Genomic DNA, 15467 nt, shown 5'->3' with positions numbered 1-15467 from the left:
TGGCGCGGCCGCGGCGCTACGTGTCGCTGCGATGGCGGCGGCCGCCGGGCGGGTCGGGGCTGCGCGGGGTGGGCGGCGGGGCCCGCGGTGACAGATGTATTTGAAGAGGCCGGCGGGCGGCCTCGCCTTCTGCCTGTTCTACCTGGCGTCCTGCTTCACCAACAAGGTGAGGGTGGGCGCGGGGCCGCCCCGGGCTGCGAGGGGCGGGGGCCGGGGCCGGGCGAGGCGGAGGGAAACGCGGGGGCGCTGGATGCGCTGCGGCGGGGGGGGGGGGCAGGGGCTGCGCTTGAGGGGCGAGGTAAGGGCAGGCACCCGGGAGGAGGAGGAGGAGGAGGAGGAGGGACGACGATGGTGCCTTCTGCTTGCCCTACCCCGCTCGGGGGGAGACGGCGGGGCAGCCCCTCCCGGAGGAGAGAGAGACCCCCTGGCATTTCGGCCCGAGGGCCGCCGCCGTCCCAGTTTCTCTCGAAATTGAGAGTGTAGCTGTCGTGTTTCTCGGTGTGTGACATCTTTACCTTATCGCGACACGTACGTTTCAATACTGGCATACCTAGGGGAGTGAAGGGGTGACATCGTGTCATTCAAATGAATGAAACATTGGTTGTAGAGCCGGAAATCACGCTGCTTTGAAAGCATCAGAGATGCTGAGTGTATTTCATTATTCTCTGACAACCACTGGATGCACAGCCATCCCCAAAGGAAGGTCTGTTAACTGGAACAATAATACCAAGTATCCAAGGTAAAAATGTGAAGTATTCAAAGGGTTACAGCAGTAGTGAAACAAATACAAACTTCCATGGATGCTTGGACAGCTTAATTAACCGGAAATTGAGGACAAGAAGGCTGTTTTCCACTGTGCAACTTAATTACCTGTTGGTATTGCTGAAATGCCTAAGCAGAAGAAGTTGGCTGAAGATGGCCACATTGTGAATAAAATTGTGTCGTTTGAACATAGTTCAAAGTAGTTTTTTTGCTCTGGGAGGATGGCATAGAGTAAGCACTCGTTGCTGTCCTATTTATCAGAGAGTGTGTCTTGTGTTTCTGGTGCAGATTTATGAAAGAAAAGATATTCCTGAAGCTACTAAGGTATGGATTTCCTGAGGGAGAGTTAGAGAAAAGCAGTATTTTGGAGGTGAAAAAGAAATCTCATCGTTTGCCCCTGGTTTCTGTTCCAAGGTACACTTGCCATAAATGATGCCTAGAAGTACACTGAAGTCCAGACGTGAAGCAAAGTTCATAGGGAGAGATAATACACTTGGTTTGACAAAGTGCTACAAGCAGTGATTAGTTAAACAGAAAGGGACTAGAACTGCCAGATTGCATCATGCGTTGGAAAAGGTTCTTGGCTTGACTATGCTTGAGAGCAAGTTGGAAGGACTGCTGTATGGCCTTTGTTTTCAAACCTGAATGTAGGTTTTAGTGTGATATGTGAAAAATAACCAGAACGTGGACCTTTCGGTTGTTGCCGGTGATATGTGAATGCACATGGGGGTATGGGCACGTGCAGGTATGTCATCCTGCCCGCGTAGCAGTTCTGACAAGGGTATGTGTAACATGGCCCATTGTGAGTCAGCATGCCTCGTCTCTGTATATCAATGCCAGCTTCTTAGTGACACCCCCCCCACCTAAAAACTGGACCTTGCGAAGTGCACAGCACAGTTTCCTCTCTGTTGAAAGCTTTCAGCTTCTCCTTTTGCCATTGACAGCTGCTGCTGGCTCCTGGTAGGAATGGCAGGTACCTTTTTTTTTCCTCTGAGGAATCTTCAGTCATTCTTCTTCTTTGCAGAAATGGTGTTTATATACGTCGTTATGGGAAACACATCAAAAGGCATGTGTATTTCTGCCTCATGTTTGTATATATACATATATAGTGGGAAAAGACACTAGCATCCGCACACGCAGACCCTGACAAAGCACACTAAAGCAATGACACAGAGGCTTTGCTTTTTTTTCCCCCCATATATTACATCTCTAAAGGGCTTCAGGGACTGCTTAGTGTCTTACGCAAAATAGTTTGTGAACAGAGTGTTAGGACTGTAAGATGAATGAATCATCAGGAGACAATTATGTTAAAATTATTGGTCTTGATTCTGCAAAGGTTGCCTCTATGGTATGATGTGACAAGTGCTTCTGTCTTTTTGTTCCTGTTAACCCCTTTCCCATTCAGTGCAATGCACTGAGTGTGCTCAGAAAGTGAGAGTGATTCAGAAGGTAGCCTTCTCTCGTTCAGTGTGTCCACTCATGTACTTTAGTGTCTGCTCCCACAGTGACTGGGGCAGCATCCCCAGTTCTGGCATGGGAAGAGAAATCACTGTATTATTTTTTTTGTCTTTTTGTTTTTCTTTATTTTGGTAGAAACTTTCTGTGTTTTGTTGCTCTCGTGATTGTTTGTTAATGTTATAACGCTGTAGGTGTTTGATGTCCATTAATTTGGTATTTGTTTTTCAGTATGTCCTGTCTGTCCTGAAATTTACCTACCCTACCCTTTTTCAAGGGTAAGTACCATTTTAAGAACAAAGTTACCTGAAAAATGACTTTAAACAGTAAATGTCTTGCTGTTCCATGCTGAAGCCAACTTTAGTACCTTTTGTCATTACTGGCTTTTGCTGTCTAGGGAACATACTTCATGAAGCCTTAGTAAAGCATTCATTAATATGTCTTGGTTAATTTTTAAACATCAAGATGGTGATGTAATTAAGATATGTAGACTTCATAATTTCTCATTTTTATGAAAGCCTTACACTTCAGCATAGAAAAGTAGCAATTATAGTACAGCCCGTTTTCTTTGGAAATAGCACTCATGAATAATGTGCAGTTGTGGTGTACTCTTTCGCTATGCTAATGAAAACCAACCTTAAACCCATCTTCAGGTATACACAAATGCCATGTTGGTCATTTTCATGCTTTGCCTTTGTTATAACTGCATCACAAGTGATTATCGTACGTTAATGACTGTAGTGAGAAATTTAACATTTTGTCAAGTGTCCATATATACTGTACCATCAGTGCTGTTAATAATTTGTGAGGCATTTAGTGAAGATCTGGCCTCTTAGAGTCAGGACTTCACCCATTTGTTCTTTTGAGATAATGGTAAAATCTGCAGGTGCTGGGTATCTTTAATTCCTTTGCTGCTGCTTAGCATGGCTTATATTTTTGCCTCTAGGAATACTCTGGGAATAATTGCCTTGGGAATCTCCATTTTCTTTGAGTGTACTCAGCTCTATTAAATATGCAACAAATGCTTTCTTCAGTCCTCACGCACACGTAGAGACTGTCTCTCGGACAAGGCTTTTATCATATGGGGAAAGGGTTTTGAGTAATATATGTGAAATACAGGTGTGGTAAATCAACAGTAAAAAAGCATATTTCAATGGCAAGCAACTGCCTTATGGCATCTGTGTTACCACAGTTATTTCCTTCTTCTGTTATTTGGAAGTGTATCTCAGTATCTTGATATTTTTCCATAAGTTCTGCCTTTTAAAGGTCACCTTTTCTTGAAAGCTATTAAGTGGCTCATATGCGCTTTCATTTAGAGCTATGACAGATAAGCAGAGGAGGAAAAGAGTGTTATTCTCTGTTCGTGCTGTCGCTGTTCATCATCATTGGTTTTGTTCTCTATATAATCTGAAGACTATACTGCACAATACTAAGCACCTGGAACTATTACTTCCTTCAACTTCTGTCCTTAAAACCTGAGAGAAGAGGAAATTCTTCACAATAAAGTTGGTGGAAATTCATCACTGGCTTGGAATAGAGCATGGTCAAGCCTGCAGCAAACATCAGGGATACCTGGCTTTTAAGCTCTCCTAAGAGAGCTCCTCATCTAAAAAATGTGAAATGAGCTGTGATAGTATCATAGAATATTCATCGTAGCCATGTGGGCGATGAGCTTGCTCTTCTGCCCACTATAGGAGAAGGTCAGGTTTGAGACCATCTAAGGAACCTGAAGGTGCACAAGTCCGTGGGATGAGATGCATCTGTGGGTCCTGAGGGGACTGGCAGATGAAGTTGCTAAGCTACTATCCATCATATTTGAGAAGTCGCGGCAGCCCGGCAAAGGTAGCACTGGCTGGAAAAGGGGAAACATAACCCCGTTTTTGAAAAGGGAAAAAAGGAAGACCTGGGGAACTCCAGGCCAGTCAGTCTCACCTGTGTGCCTGGCAAGATCATGGAGCGGGTCCTCCTGGAAACTGTGCTAGGGCACACGGAAAATAAGGAGGCGATTGGTGACAGCCAACACGGCTTCACCAAGGGCAAATTACACTTGACAAATTTGGTGGGCTTCTGTGATGGGGTTACAGTGTTGGTGAATCAGGGAAGAGCAACGGACATCATCTACCTGGACTTGTGCAAAGCGTCTGACACTGTCCTGCACGACATCCTTGTCTCTAAACTGGAGAGACGTGGATTTGATGGATGGACCACACAACGGATCAGGAACTGTCTGGATGGTGGCACTCAAAGAGTCACAGCCAACGGCTCGATGCCCGAGAGGAGACCAGTGACGAGTGGTGTTCCCCAGGGGAACCGGTGCTGTTTCACATCTTTGTTGGTGACATGGACAGTGGGGTTGAATGTGCCCTCAGCAAGTTTGCTGATGACACCGAGCTGTGTGGTGCAGTTGACACGCTGGAGGGAAGGGAGGCTGGAGGGACCTGGACAGGCTGGAGAGGTGGGCCCATGCAAACCTCATGAAGTTCAACAAGGCCAAGTGCAAGGTCCTGCACCTGGGTCGGGGCAATCCCAAGCACAGATACAGGCTGGGGGATGAGTAGAATAGAATCATTCAGGTTGGAAAAGACCACTGAGAACATGAAGTCCAACCATCAGTCCTACTCTACCAACCCTGTGGAGGAGGACTTGGGAGTGTTGGTGGATAAAAATGAAACATGACCCAGCAATGGGCGCTCGCAGCCCACAAAGCCAACGGCATCCTGGGCTGCATCACCAGCAGCATGGCCAGCAGGTCGAGAGAGGTGACTCTGCCCCTCTGCTCTGCTCTGGTGAGACCCCCCTGCAGGGCTGCGTCCAGCTCTGGGGGCACCAGCACAAGACAGACACGGACCTGCTCGAGCGGGTCCAGAGGAGGCCACGAAGATGCTGAGGGGGCTGGAGCAGCTCCCTGTGAGGACAGGCTGAGAGAGTTGGGGGGTTCAGCCTGGAGAAGGGAAGGCTCCGGGGGGACCTCGGAGCGGCCTTCCAGTACTTAAAGGGGGCCCTTTTCACCCAAGAAGCATGAAACACCTCTCTGAAAACCATTAGCTTAAGGAAGAAGGAAGATAATAACTTACTTTAAAGCTTTAAAAAAAAAAAAAACAAAACCCAGTGTGCATCACTACCAGTTTTAAGTTATATGCAAGCACTTCTAAGGCCTCACATGCTATTTCCGTAATAGACTAAGGAATGCCTTTGTGGTAGGATAAGTCATTAGATAATTAAGTCAGTGCAGAATGTATGTAGTTGTTATATACCTTTCCAATGAGAAAACCACAGTATTGTGGTTTATATGCAAGGTTGTCTGGCTGTAGAGATGTTTTCTCTAGAGGCTCTGAATCAGAGGCTTATGCAGTGTAATGATGTTATGGTTGATGACACTTCCCTTGCTGCTCGCTACACAAGTTGTAGCGGGACGGGGGGAAAGCAGTCTGAGTTTGAGGGAGTTTGCAATTTAAGGCCAGCACAAATAACCATGGGCAGTCCAAGAGGTAATGTTTGAAACTACAAGGACTACACACACCGTCCTTAGGGCTTATTACTTCAGCTCAAGTGAGTCTTTGAATCCTGAAGTCATGTTTATTTGTTCTAACAATGTTTATGTATGAAAAGATATTAATCTCTTGTCACAAACCTTGCCTCACTTGCATCTCCAGATCGTCATGGCTGTAATCACTATTATTATTGTAAATCTTGTGTGGGAAGAGATGATAAAATGGGGATTCAGTAACATGACTAAGATAGTTATGGTAGATGGTAATTTATAGAACATTTGAAACAGGAGGGGGAAGAACCAGAGTATTAGAAAATCTGCAGGAAATGAAGGCCCACAAAAATGAAAGATTCAAAGAGGAATAGTGGTATCTCTGGAAACCCAGAGAAATGACAGATAAGTGGAGTCCTGGGTGTGCTGTGAGAAATTCTCTGAATTCTAAGGTCATGCTCGACATGGTTAAAAAGGGCAAACAATTCAGAGATGCTGTTTTGTTTCTACTTTAGGTGGCAGACATTAGTGGGTGGACTTCTGCTTCATGTCTCCTGGAAGCTGGGCTGGGTGGAGATAAACTTGTGTTCAAGGTACTGTGGGGTTTTCAGTATATGCTAAATACTTATTTTCTGTAGCTGGGTTACAACATAGTTAAGTTGGTTGTGGAAGTTACTAACTTGCTAAGATATAAGTTGGCGTGTATGTGTTTGTATGTGTTCTGCTTCACAGGTGTAGGAGAGATCTTGTGTTTTAGTCTAGTGAATGTTCAATGACGCACACTTCAACTGTTACTAGTATAAAGTGGATTCAATTTAACCTTGGCAAGGCAATCAAAAAAGCGTGGCCGTTAGTGAAAGCTGTGAGAATAACTTATCCAGCCATCTGTCCACAGCTCTTCCCTGGATTATTTTATACTATCATAAGAGAAACCTTGGTACTGTTAGTTAAGAGCCTTGACACACCCTTCCCCAAAACCTCGATGCAGTGAAGTTCACCAATGTGATCTGCCTTTTTCTCTAAGAAGTGTGTCCCATAAATGGGAATCGTTCACCCTTGCCTGACTCTGGCATTTATGACTGCACAGCAAGAGCAGCCGTTGCAGTACAGGTTTGGTATAACAATCAAACTCCAAATTAAAAGGGGCTTTGTAGACAAAGATCATCTGCTTGAACTGAGAGTGATGGCAACTCAGAAGAGACATCTGGCATTCTGTAACTGTGCTCCGCTCCGCCGTGTGGAATGTGGCGTATCTTTTTTTTTTTTTTTATTTATTTCACAAAATGTAGTAATTTAGAAGATATATGTCCACAGGAACTGTTGAATCTCTGTCTCTGGAGGTATTCAGAACTTTACTGGACCATGACCTGCGTAATGTGACTTGACTCTGAAGCAGGGGAGTGTTGGACTAGATGACTGCCAGAGTTCCCTTCTAATGTAACTTTTTCCAGTGATTCTGTGTTAGCAAGTGACATCTGACGAATTTTCTGTTTAGGATTCAAACAGTTGGCTTGCAAAACTAAATCACTTTGTTCGGAATGAAATCCGGTGTGTACGTCAGAAGAACCAGGCTGAGTTCTGTTTTCATGTCCATGCAAGTGACAACATCACTGCTGAAACTGAAGTCAAGTTGTAAATGGAAGCAGAATTTAACTTCCAGTCTTTTATCTGCAGTATAGATAAAATGAGGATATTAGTGTAAAAGCTGTCTATGATATTGGCAGAGGCAGGATTAAATGGCAGTTGCTGAGATATATTATTATCAAATGTGTATTTTTAATGCAGATTTTGCCTTCACAGAACAGTCTAAAGGGCAAAGGAATACAGCCATCAGTAATGTCCTTTTTTGGTTCAACTTTTCATCACTAGATGATTACTTTTGCTTTAAATTGTGAAATTAAAGAAGTTGAATGTTTTTACCAGCTTGGAAAAGATATTTCCTTTTTTTTTTTTCAAAACTTGGAAGGCATTAAAGAAAATACTGGACAAGAACCATTTTCTGCTGTTGAAGAGGATGCTTTTATCTAAGAAAAGTTTTGGTGAAAAATTAGTTCGTGTTTTGACTTCAGGCCACTAGATGTCAGCACACTATAGGAAAAGTGATTAAAATACATCTTGAGAAACTTCTTCATTAGTTTAGCTGACACAGAATGCCTTTTCTAGAACAGACTGAATGAAATGACCAATTACTTGCCGTGTTTTGGCTATAATTCAGCCAGCTACTTAAGCATGAGTTTAAATCTGTCTTTCTTCAGAAGAATTAGGCACATGCTTTAATGCTTTGCTGAACTGGACTTGTGGCATATATCTCCTGTATTAAAAAAACAAACAAACAAACAAACCAAAACAAAACAAAAAAAAGCAACCACAAAAACCAAAGCCAAAACCCAGCAAACCTCCCCCACAAAAAACGCAACTAAACAAAAAAACTCCCCAACAAACAAACATAATGTCTCAAAGCTTCTGTCTACCATTTCCTCTCAATCTCTTCTCCCCTCCAAAGGTGAGGACTTTTCCCCTCATTTTACAGAATTTTGGTCTCTGAATCTATCTGGATGGGTTGGTGTTTTTTTTTGGTGATGTGTAGGATGCTTAAGAATACCATATCCAGTCCTCCGCCTTGTCATGCTTCAAATAATAAACTGCTACCCATTTCTTTGTTTATTTCCACAATGTCTCAGTATTTCTGTCACATGGACTGATCTCTCATGCTTTCTGAGACACTTCAGGCCATCCCAAAGTGTCTCAGCAGATAGTATCCAAAGCCAGGGCGCTGGGGAGCGCAGAGGAATATGCGTAGCGTCTGCATAACGTTTCCAGCACTGCTGTCTCCCACCCAGCTTCTGCCTAACTGTTGTAGGCACACAGGTCCTCTCTGTTCTGGTTGGCATTTCTTGTAGTGCTGAATTTTCCCCACAGCTGAGCAGCAGCTCAGAGCCTTGCTTAAACCGAAGCTCCGAAGTGTGGTTTAGGGGAAGCTACCCATTGACTTCGGTGGGCTTTGGCTCTAGCCCTACAACCACAAGCTCATCTGTTCTTTTACGTCACTGAGCTTTCCTGTTTTGCACGTACATCACTGTATTGCCAATATAAGAAGCTACTAATTGGTTTACATACGAGACAGATTGTTGGTGCTGACACATTAAATCAAACATACATGCATTCTTTTGTCATTCCTGAAATTCCCACTTGGCAGCATAAAATTCTACCCGTACATCATGGAAAAAGCATCTGATGTCCTTTTCCGTTGCACTTTGCAGCATTGCATTAGAGCTGAACATAGATTTGGGATTTCTAGAATTTAGTGGTGGGGAACATGAGAGAGCGTTATGTTCTAAATGAAAATTCAGTTTTCATCACGTGTTCCTTTCATCTTCCCAGCCCTTCTTTCTTTTCTCCCCTCCTCCTTTTTTCCATTTGTTGCAGTTCCAGTAGGGTGGGGGTATTTTTGTGACTGTCTGATGTGGACTCGTTGGTAATGAGGTATGACAGTTTTGGATCCTGGTCTTGGTGAAATTCCAGTTGAAGTCAATAACCTTAAAAGGAACAGTGTTTTTGTAAAAAATGGTGATGACTATCCCAAAAACCAGAGCAAATATTTATGCAAGTGAAAGGATCTAAAGATTACTCTATTTTCGTTACCCTGGCTTTTGATCGAGTATCTTAGAAAATTATGTATTTAAAAAAAGAGGAAACGTGGTCTTTAGGTTTTTTTACTTGTCTGTGTTTACATGAATCCTTGGGCATGTTTTATCTTCATTCAGACTATTCTGATTTCATCTAGTGATCTATTTTTCTTGTGTTCCGTGAAGTGTGGTACAGTAGCAGTATCTATGATTATGTTTTAACTCGTACATGCTAGTTGGAAGTGTAATCCAGATTAAGGAACTACAAGCAGTTTGGTTTCATTTTGAGAACCAGCATTATTCACTTACATTTTCTTGACCTCAGGTCAAAGCTTGGGAAGAGTAAATGGGAGTAGCGATGTCTTCGGTCCTAGGAAGCCTTTGGATCAGGCCTTTACATCACTGCTACTCCTTTCCTCCCTTGCTCAAAATCTTACCTTATTCTCTCTGAAATTTACCACCTACCTGATCCCTTTTTCCCCTTAAGTGTCAAGAACAAAAAAGGAAAAGTGCAAATTCTGAAGCTCCTTCTCGGAACTGAAACCTGACCCTACTGCAATAACCATGGCCGAAAAGAAAAGAAGTCGGATCAGTCTGTGATGACTTCATTCCTCCATTACTTGTCAAACTGCCTCTAGGAGTTTGGCTTAGTCAAAGGAGTATCATTAAGAAATCTCAAGAGACAGGCTCCCACAGAGACAATCTGATCTTTAGGAAGAATCTCTTTGTAAATCTGGCTGAGAAATGAATGTGTGGGTGGGCAAGTGTATTTGTACATAGTGAAAATGTGTGCTGTCTGTGCGAGTACGCCATTTTATGGCTTCATTTGTCAGTTTTTCTTCCTTTCACAGTGCATCAAGGAAATTAGTTGAAATTTTTCTCCCTTAAAACCAATAGGAGTGATTGCTGTGAAACAAAACAATTTCGCAAGGAGAGGCGACGGAGAAAGAGTAAAAGAAAGAAAATACATCTGCAGATAGCATCTATCTGGGATTAGATGAAGTGATTAATTTCTGTCTCAGACTTCTTTATTACATGGGAGGAATACTGAACACTCAGGCAATGAATTTAATATGCACACCTTTGAAATATATGTACATATATATGCATTATTATAGTCCTTGCAAGCAACTGTTGCTGACTGTATGTAAACAGAATGTGGTGAAGTAATGGGATTTTAATTGTTTTCACAGGTCTGAAATCCTGTCGTGGCTTCCTGCTTCAGTACTGTTTGTTGGCATTATTTATGCTGGCTCTAGGGCACTGTCTAGATTGGTAAGAAATGCACAAGTAGAAGTCAGTTCTACGTTACCTCTACTTTATGAGCAAAGAACGTTCCCTTCATACAAGCTGTTTAATGCTGCTCCTGGGTTGGGGGGAAAGAAGGGAAGAGGGGTTTAAAGAATACATACATTGTTAGTGGTGCTCGAGCAGCAGTGCAGTCCTGTGAAGTGTAGAGCAGTATCGAAAAGCACTTCTGTGACAGTCCAAACCAGTCAGCATCTCTCCAGAGCACTCGGTGTTTTGCAGAGCAGACCCTCAGTGGTCTGAATTGTGCAAGTAGGGAAGAAGCTGAAGAAATTCCTAGCTGTAACTTTGCAAAAGGGGGAATGGGGCTGTGGGGTCTGTGGGAAATCCTTCCAGGAAAAGAATAGACTATTTCAGTGTCAGGCTTTTGATGCTTTACAGGATTTGAAAAAATAAATTGAAAGTTGGAATGAGATTATGGGAAGGGCTAGATTAATCAGTTTTATGTTCCATTTGAATCGCAATAACCTACCAAAAGTTTAGACGATATCAAATCTACTTTCATTAGTTGAATGTTTTTTACTTAAATGATATAGTCTTTCTAAAAAAAAAAAAAGTGATGACATGCATTTTTTAAAACACAGCAATGTTTTCCTGCTGTTATGCAGTCTGCAAGGCCAGATTCTGCACTAGTTCCCTTCTGCAGTCTGTCAATGCCTCTTAATCTTATTCCAGAGCCAGCTCACTCCTGCCAGCTCCTAAACCCCAAGCAGGATGAAAAAGGAATTTTTGACAAGATTCTGCTTGTAGTGATCCCTTGAACATGCCGGTGGAGAGGTAGGGCAGAAAAGGCCAGGAGGTCTCTGTCCTCACAGACAAGGCTAGGGGCCTCATCTCCAACCCAAGTGACCTTCGGAAAGCAAGGCAAGCGCTCAGAAGCCCCGTGCCTCCAGATTAGCTCTGTCTCGGGGTGATTGCATTTACTTCCTCTTGGTTCCTTGTCAAAGCAAGTTCCGTTGGGCTTCCCTGGTGTAACCTGAGCAAAGAGCCCTAAGGAGAGCCCTGCCTGGAAACAGCAATAGAGCCTTGGCAGCAGCATCTTTTCTGCTTGCTCACCTGGGAGGTGGAGGAGGTATGAATCACATCCTCTCTACTATTTCTTCTTACTTCCTAGTCATCCCGTAGGTTACCTTGTTTCCCTCCTGTCCCCGGCTCTGGTCATTCCAGAGTAAGATGCACTGGAGTGGCAGAGGGGCTGTGAATGGTTTTGGTTTGATCCCAGACTTCTCTTAAGGAGCATCTCCCATTTCTGAATGGCTTTTTTGTTGTACATGAATGGGGATTTAGAGGCCTAATTCTGTGGCCATTTTAGGAGGACAGATGAAAGGACAAGTAGTCTTAGGCCATAGTTACTGTGTAATGCCTTGTACTGGGGCTAAACTGAATCCTACATAGAAGCTTTACTTACAATAACTTTGTGTACAACCATTTTATGACACAGTGAGAAGGAAAATGGACTCTCCCAAATTCCTACCTGAACTGGCTCACCTCATCAGTGTATTTGAATTAAGTGGGTTTATTCTGAAAGTAGAAATTACATGCACTTTTTTGATCAAAGCCAGGGAGACCCACTTTCAAACACTCCTGTATACTGGCAGGGCTACAGTCTTAATCTCTGTTTGTGCCTCTCCCTAGAGGTGCTGGCAGTCTCCCCTGCCCAGGAGTTCAGGGCTGGAACTGGAGGAGGGCTGCTGAGCTCTGGACTGTGATGCATTAACAAAAGTATGTAGAGCTGTGAAGGGAGGTTTGTACAGAGTCTGTTCCCCCTGCCTGCCCAACCAGTAAACCTTTCTTTTCGTAAGCTTTAATTTAATTTACTCACAAATTTAAGAAATACTCACATCAAAGACAATAGACATATGGAGAAGGTTAACTGGGCTAGGCAAACTGGAGCCATTGTTGGCTCCAAAACACATTTGGAAGAGCCAAAAGCGCAGGAGGGGAGAGAAAAACCCAATAAATTGGCTTCACAAAAGGAAGAATGTAAATTCTGCTGTCAACTTTCCTTGTTATTCCTGCTTATTTCTTGTATTTCCTATTACTGTGTCAGGCTCAGGATGCTTATGTTAGATGCTTTTACTTTGGTTGTTCAGCAACAGGGTTGAGAATTGGTTTTCCGAATCGGTGAAGCTGGGGCTGGCAACTTCATGCCAGTTGTGCTTGTGTGATTTTCATTCCTTGCTAATTCAGAGGTGTTAAAAGTTATCTTGCTGTAACTGTTGTGTTTATGGATCCACCCAAGTTGTCATTATGACTTAAAATGTTTAATTAGAGATGCTTGTCCAGCTTTATGGGAATGAAAAGAAAAATCCAGATTTCTCAATACAAAGTCAAATTTAAGAGATCTGCTGCTTGTATTACCTGATACTTAAAAGGCATGGGCATCACTGAGAGATTAACTCATTCTCTACTCGTGTGATTTAAATACTACACACAAGTGCAGAAGTACTGCTTCCTAAAACTGCCTTAGTCTTTAGGTTATCTTAATTGGAGCAGAGAATTGCTTCTGTTTCAACTGTCTCAGAGACCATGGATCTGGTTTGGAGGAAGTATTATGAACCACTAATTCTGGTTGGATTTGCCTGGGGGATTGAGTGTTTGATTCATGGTTGTTATCATTGGGGTTTGTTTCTTAACGATTTCATGTTGGGATGGTGTCCCGATACCTCAGTGGGTATAGTTTCAACATTACTTGTGTATGAACTATTACATTTCTACCCTAATTTCAGGCAGCTCTTCCTAGCAGTGACTGATAGCAATCACCTAAAATCATCTTGCCCATAATTCTGTTGCTAGGAGTCACACTGTATTCTTAGTACCAGTAGATGGAGATGGCAAAACTAATGAGAATGGTTAACTGTGGAGGCTGCAGATACTTGAACAGAGGTAAAACTAGAGGCAGAAACCTGGAGCAAGTCTCACCCAGGTAGCTGTGTACAAACAAACCAACTGAGTACTCGAAAGTGGGAGAAGCAGCAGTCATGGTCTGCATTTAAAGATGCCTGTGCCATATAATAGTGATTGGAATGGGTCTAAGTCCCTCTTAGGAGATGTGGCATGGGTTTACAGCTTAAAAAGCCAAACAAAACCCCACAGACATGTGGGACAGCTGTCCCTAAGAGGGGTGCCCCTTCCTATGTGTGTGACTGCTCTGGGTTGATGTGGGCGTTTTTGTTCTCTCCCAACGGCAGCCGATCCCGGTGTTCCTCACGGTGCACAGCGCAGCAGAAGTTATAACCTGTGGGTTCCAGAAGTTTGTGCAGAAAGAGGTAATTTATTAATTGATATGTTCAAGGTACCTCCCGCGATACAATTGCCGTATAACAAGACACCTGATTTGTTTTAACACGGGGCATTAGTGCCATGTGCTTTTCTGGTCTTGCTGTGGTAGCTAGTCATTAATGAGACCCAGAGAGAGCTTTGCTGTCGACAAGTATCTATACTGATGTTTTCTTTGCCCTTTAGTTGATGAAACATTGCAAATGTGTAGCAACAGTTTGATCTACGTTTTTAAGACTGTCTTGGTCCTGCTTGATTTTTTCCTTTTGAAGACTAATGTCGCCTCTCTCATGCCCTACGTAAGAATCTCATTGTTTGAGCTGAGCAGGAGGAGGACTGGGTTAGATCCTTAATTCTAACCAGTGTCATATGTCTAGTATTTGATGTATTGTACGATTACATGAAATGCAGGAAAAACAGTGCGGTTTTGGATTTGTTTTGAATGCTTGAGAATCTGTCCCAAGACATTTAAAGTCAGGATAGTAATTCCTGCTCCCTTTAGTAAGAGCTGGGTTTGTTTCTCACAAACTATATTGGGGATCCTTCTTTTTTAGGCTATGAAATACTTTTCTAATTGACCAGAGAGGTGATGTGTGAGGTAGCACTGGGAAATCATTCATCACAAAGTCATTTCTACAGTGGTGCCTGGCTTGCTCTGGAAGGGGTCTTCCCTTCATTACATCTGTTGGGTATACAGAAGACAAATAAATAGCCTGTGTTTGCTACTCCTAACAAACCGAAAAGGTCACTAAGGTTGTGCCTAAGGGACAGCAGGGCGTACCATGGCATGTCCTTGTGGCATTGTCCTTTGATTAGTGTCCCTGTCAAAGTGTTTCATATTTTCCTTCTAACTCACTTGTTTATGTCTCCTCTCCTGGAAAACAAAAGCGCTACAGACAAGGATAATGCAAACACAGGTCTTGCTGGGAAGCTTCTGGAGAATAATTTTGGACCAAAGGATTTGGAAGCTCTCATGAGTTTAGACCAAGACTGGTTTGGCTGTGATAGTACCAATTAATTAAGGATACTGAATAATTGAGTATATACATAGTTTTGATATAGTTCAAGTTAAGTTTGAGGACCACGTATAAAGTTCATATCTGGTTCTAGGTATACCTGCTGGTAAGTAATCTGAAAATATAAATCAAGTTGAAGTAGGCTAATCTGTAGTGCTGGTTCTTTTTTTCCAATTAAATTTGCTAAGCAATGCTCAAACATCATGGGCTGTTGAATGTTGCTCACTAGATTTTTAATGTGTTTGGTGCAGTAAGATCAGCTGTCATCACTTCCTTGTTTTTGGAAGGAGAAAGCAATATTTCACCATTTTTATTTTTAAATTTTAATTTCGTTAACCATACTTTCTGTTTTACAGCAGACCTCTCATCTGAAAGTCTGTAGGTAAGCTTTTAAAAGTGCTCAGATTCAGATTCAGACTTGTTTTGGCTCCAGCTTCTCTATTTGCTTCAGATAATGACATGCCAAAACAATGAAGAAGGTAAGGCTCATTCCCATGGGTGGTGAGCCTTAATTGCAACACAGGAGTAATTAAATATTTT

The 15467-nt window shown here is 42.8% G+C and overlaps 1 protein-coding gene across 1 annotated transcript in view; it reads left to right on the top strand.

Annotated features, from left to right (window-relative positions):
• The first annotated feature begins 94 nt into the window (after positions 1-94).
• SLC35D4 (solute carrier family 35 member D4) overlaps positions 95-15467 on the top strand; it is a 58478-nt gene continuing 43105 nt past the window's right edge. Inside the window, exons 1-6 of the mRNA XM_086472728.1 lie at positions 95-166; positions 2449-2495; positions 6214-6291; positions 10518-10599; positions 13824-13901; positions 15284-15309. Coding sequence (XP_086328854.1) covers positions 95-166; positions 2449-2495; positions 6214-6291; positions 10518-10599; positions 13824-13901; positions 15284-15309 — 383 coding nt within the window. The remainder of the gene's footprint in view (positions 167-2448; positions 2496-6213; positions 6292-10517; positions 10600-13823; positions 13902-15283; positions 15310-15467) is intronic.

Source organism: Leptosomus discolor, chromosome 13 (assembly GCF_034619465.1).
Source record: "Leptosomus discolor isolate bLepDis1 chromosome 13, bLepDis1.hap2, whole genome shotgun sequence".
Classification (NCBI taxonomy): Eukaryota; Metazoa; Chordata; class Aves; order Leptosomiformes; family Leptosomidae; genus Leptosomus; species Leptosomus discolor.
The sequence above is the reverse complement of the archived record's forward strand: the minus strand, read 5'-3'. Positions and strand labels throughout refer to the sequence as shown.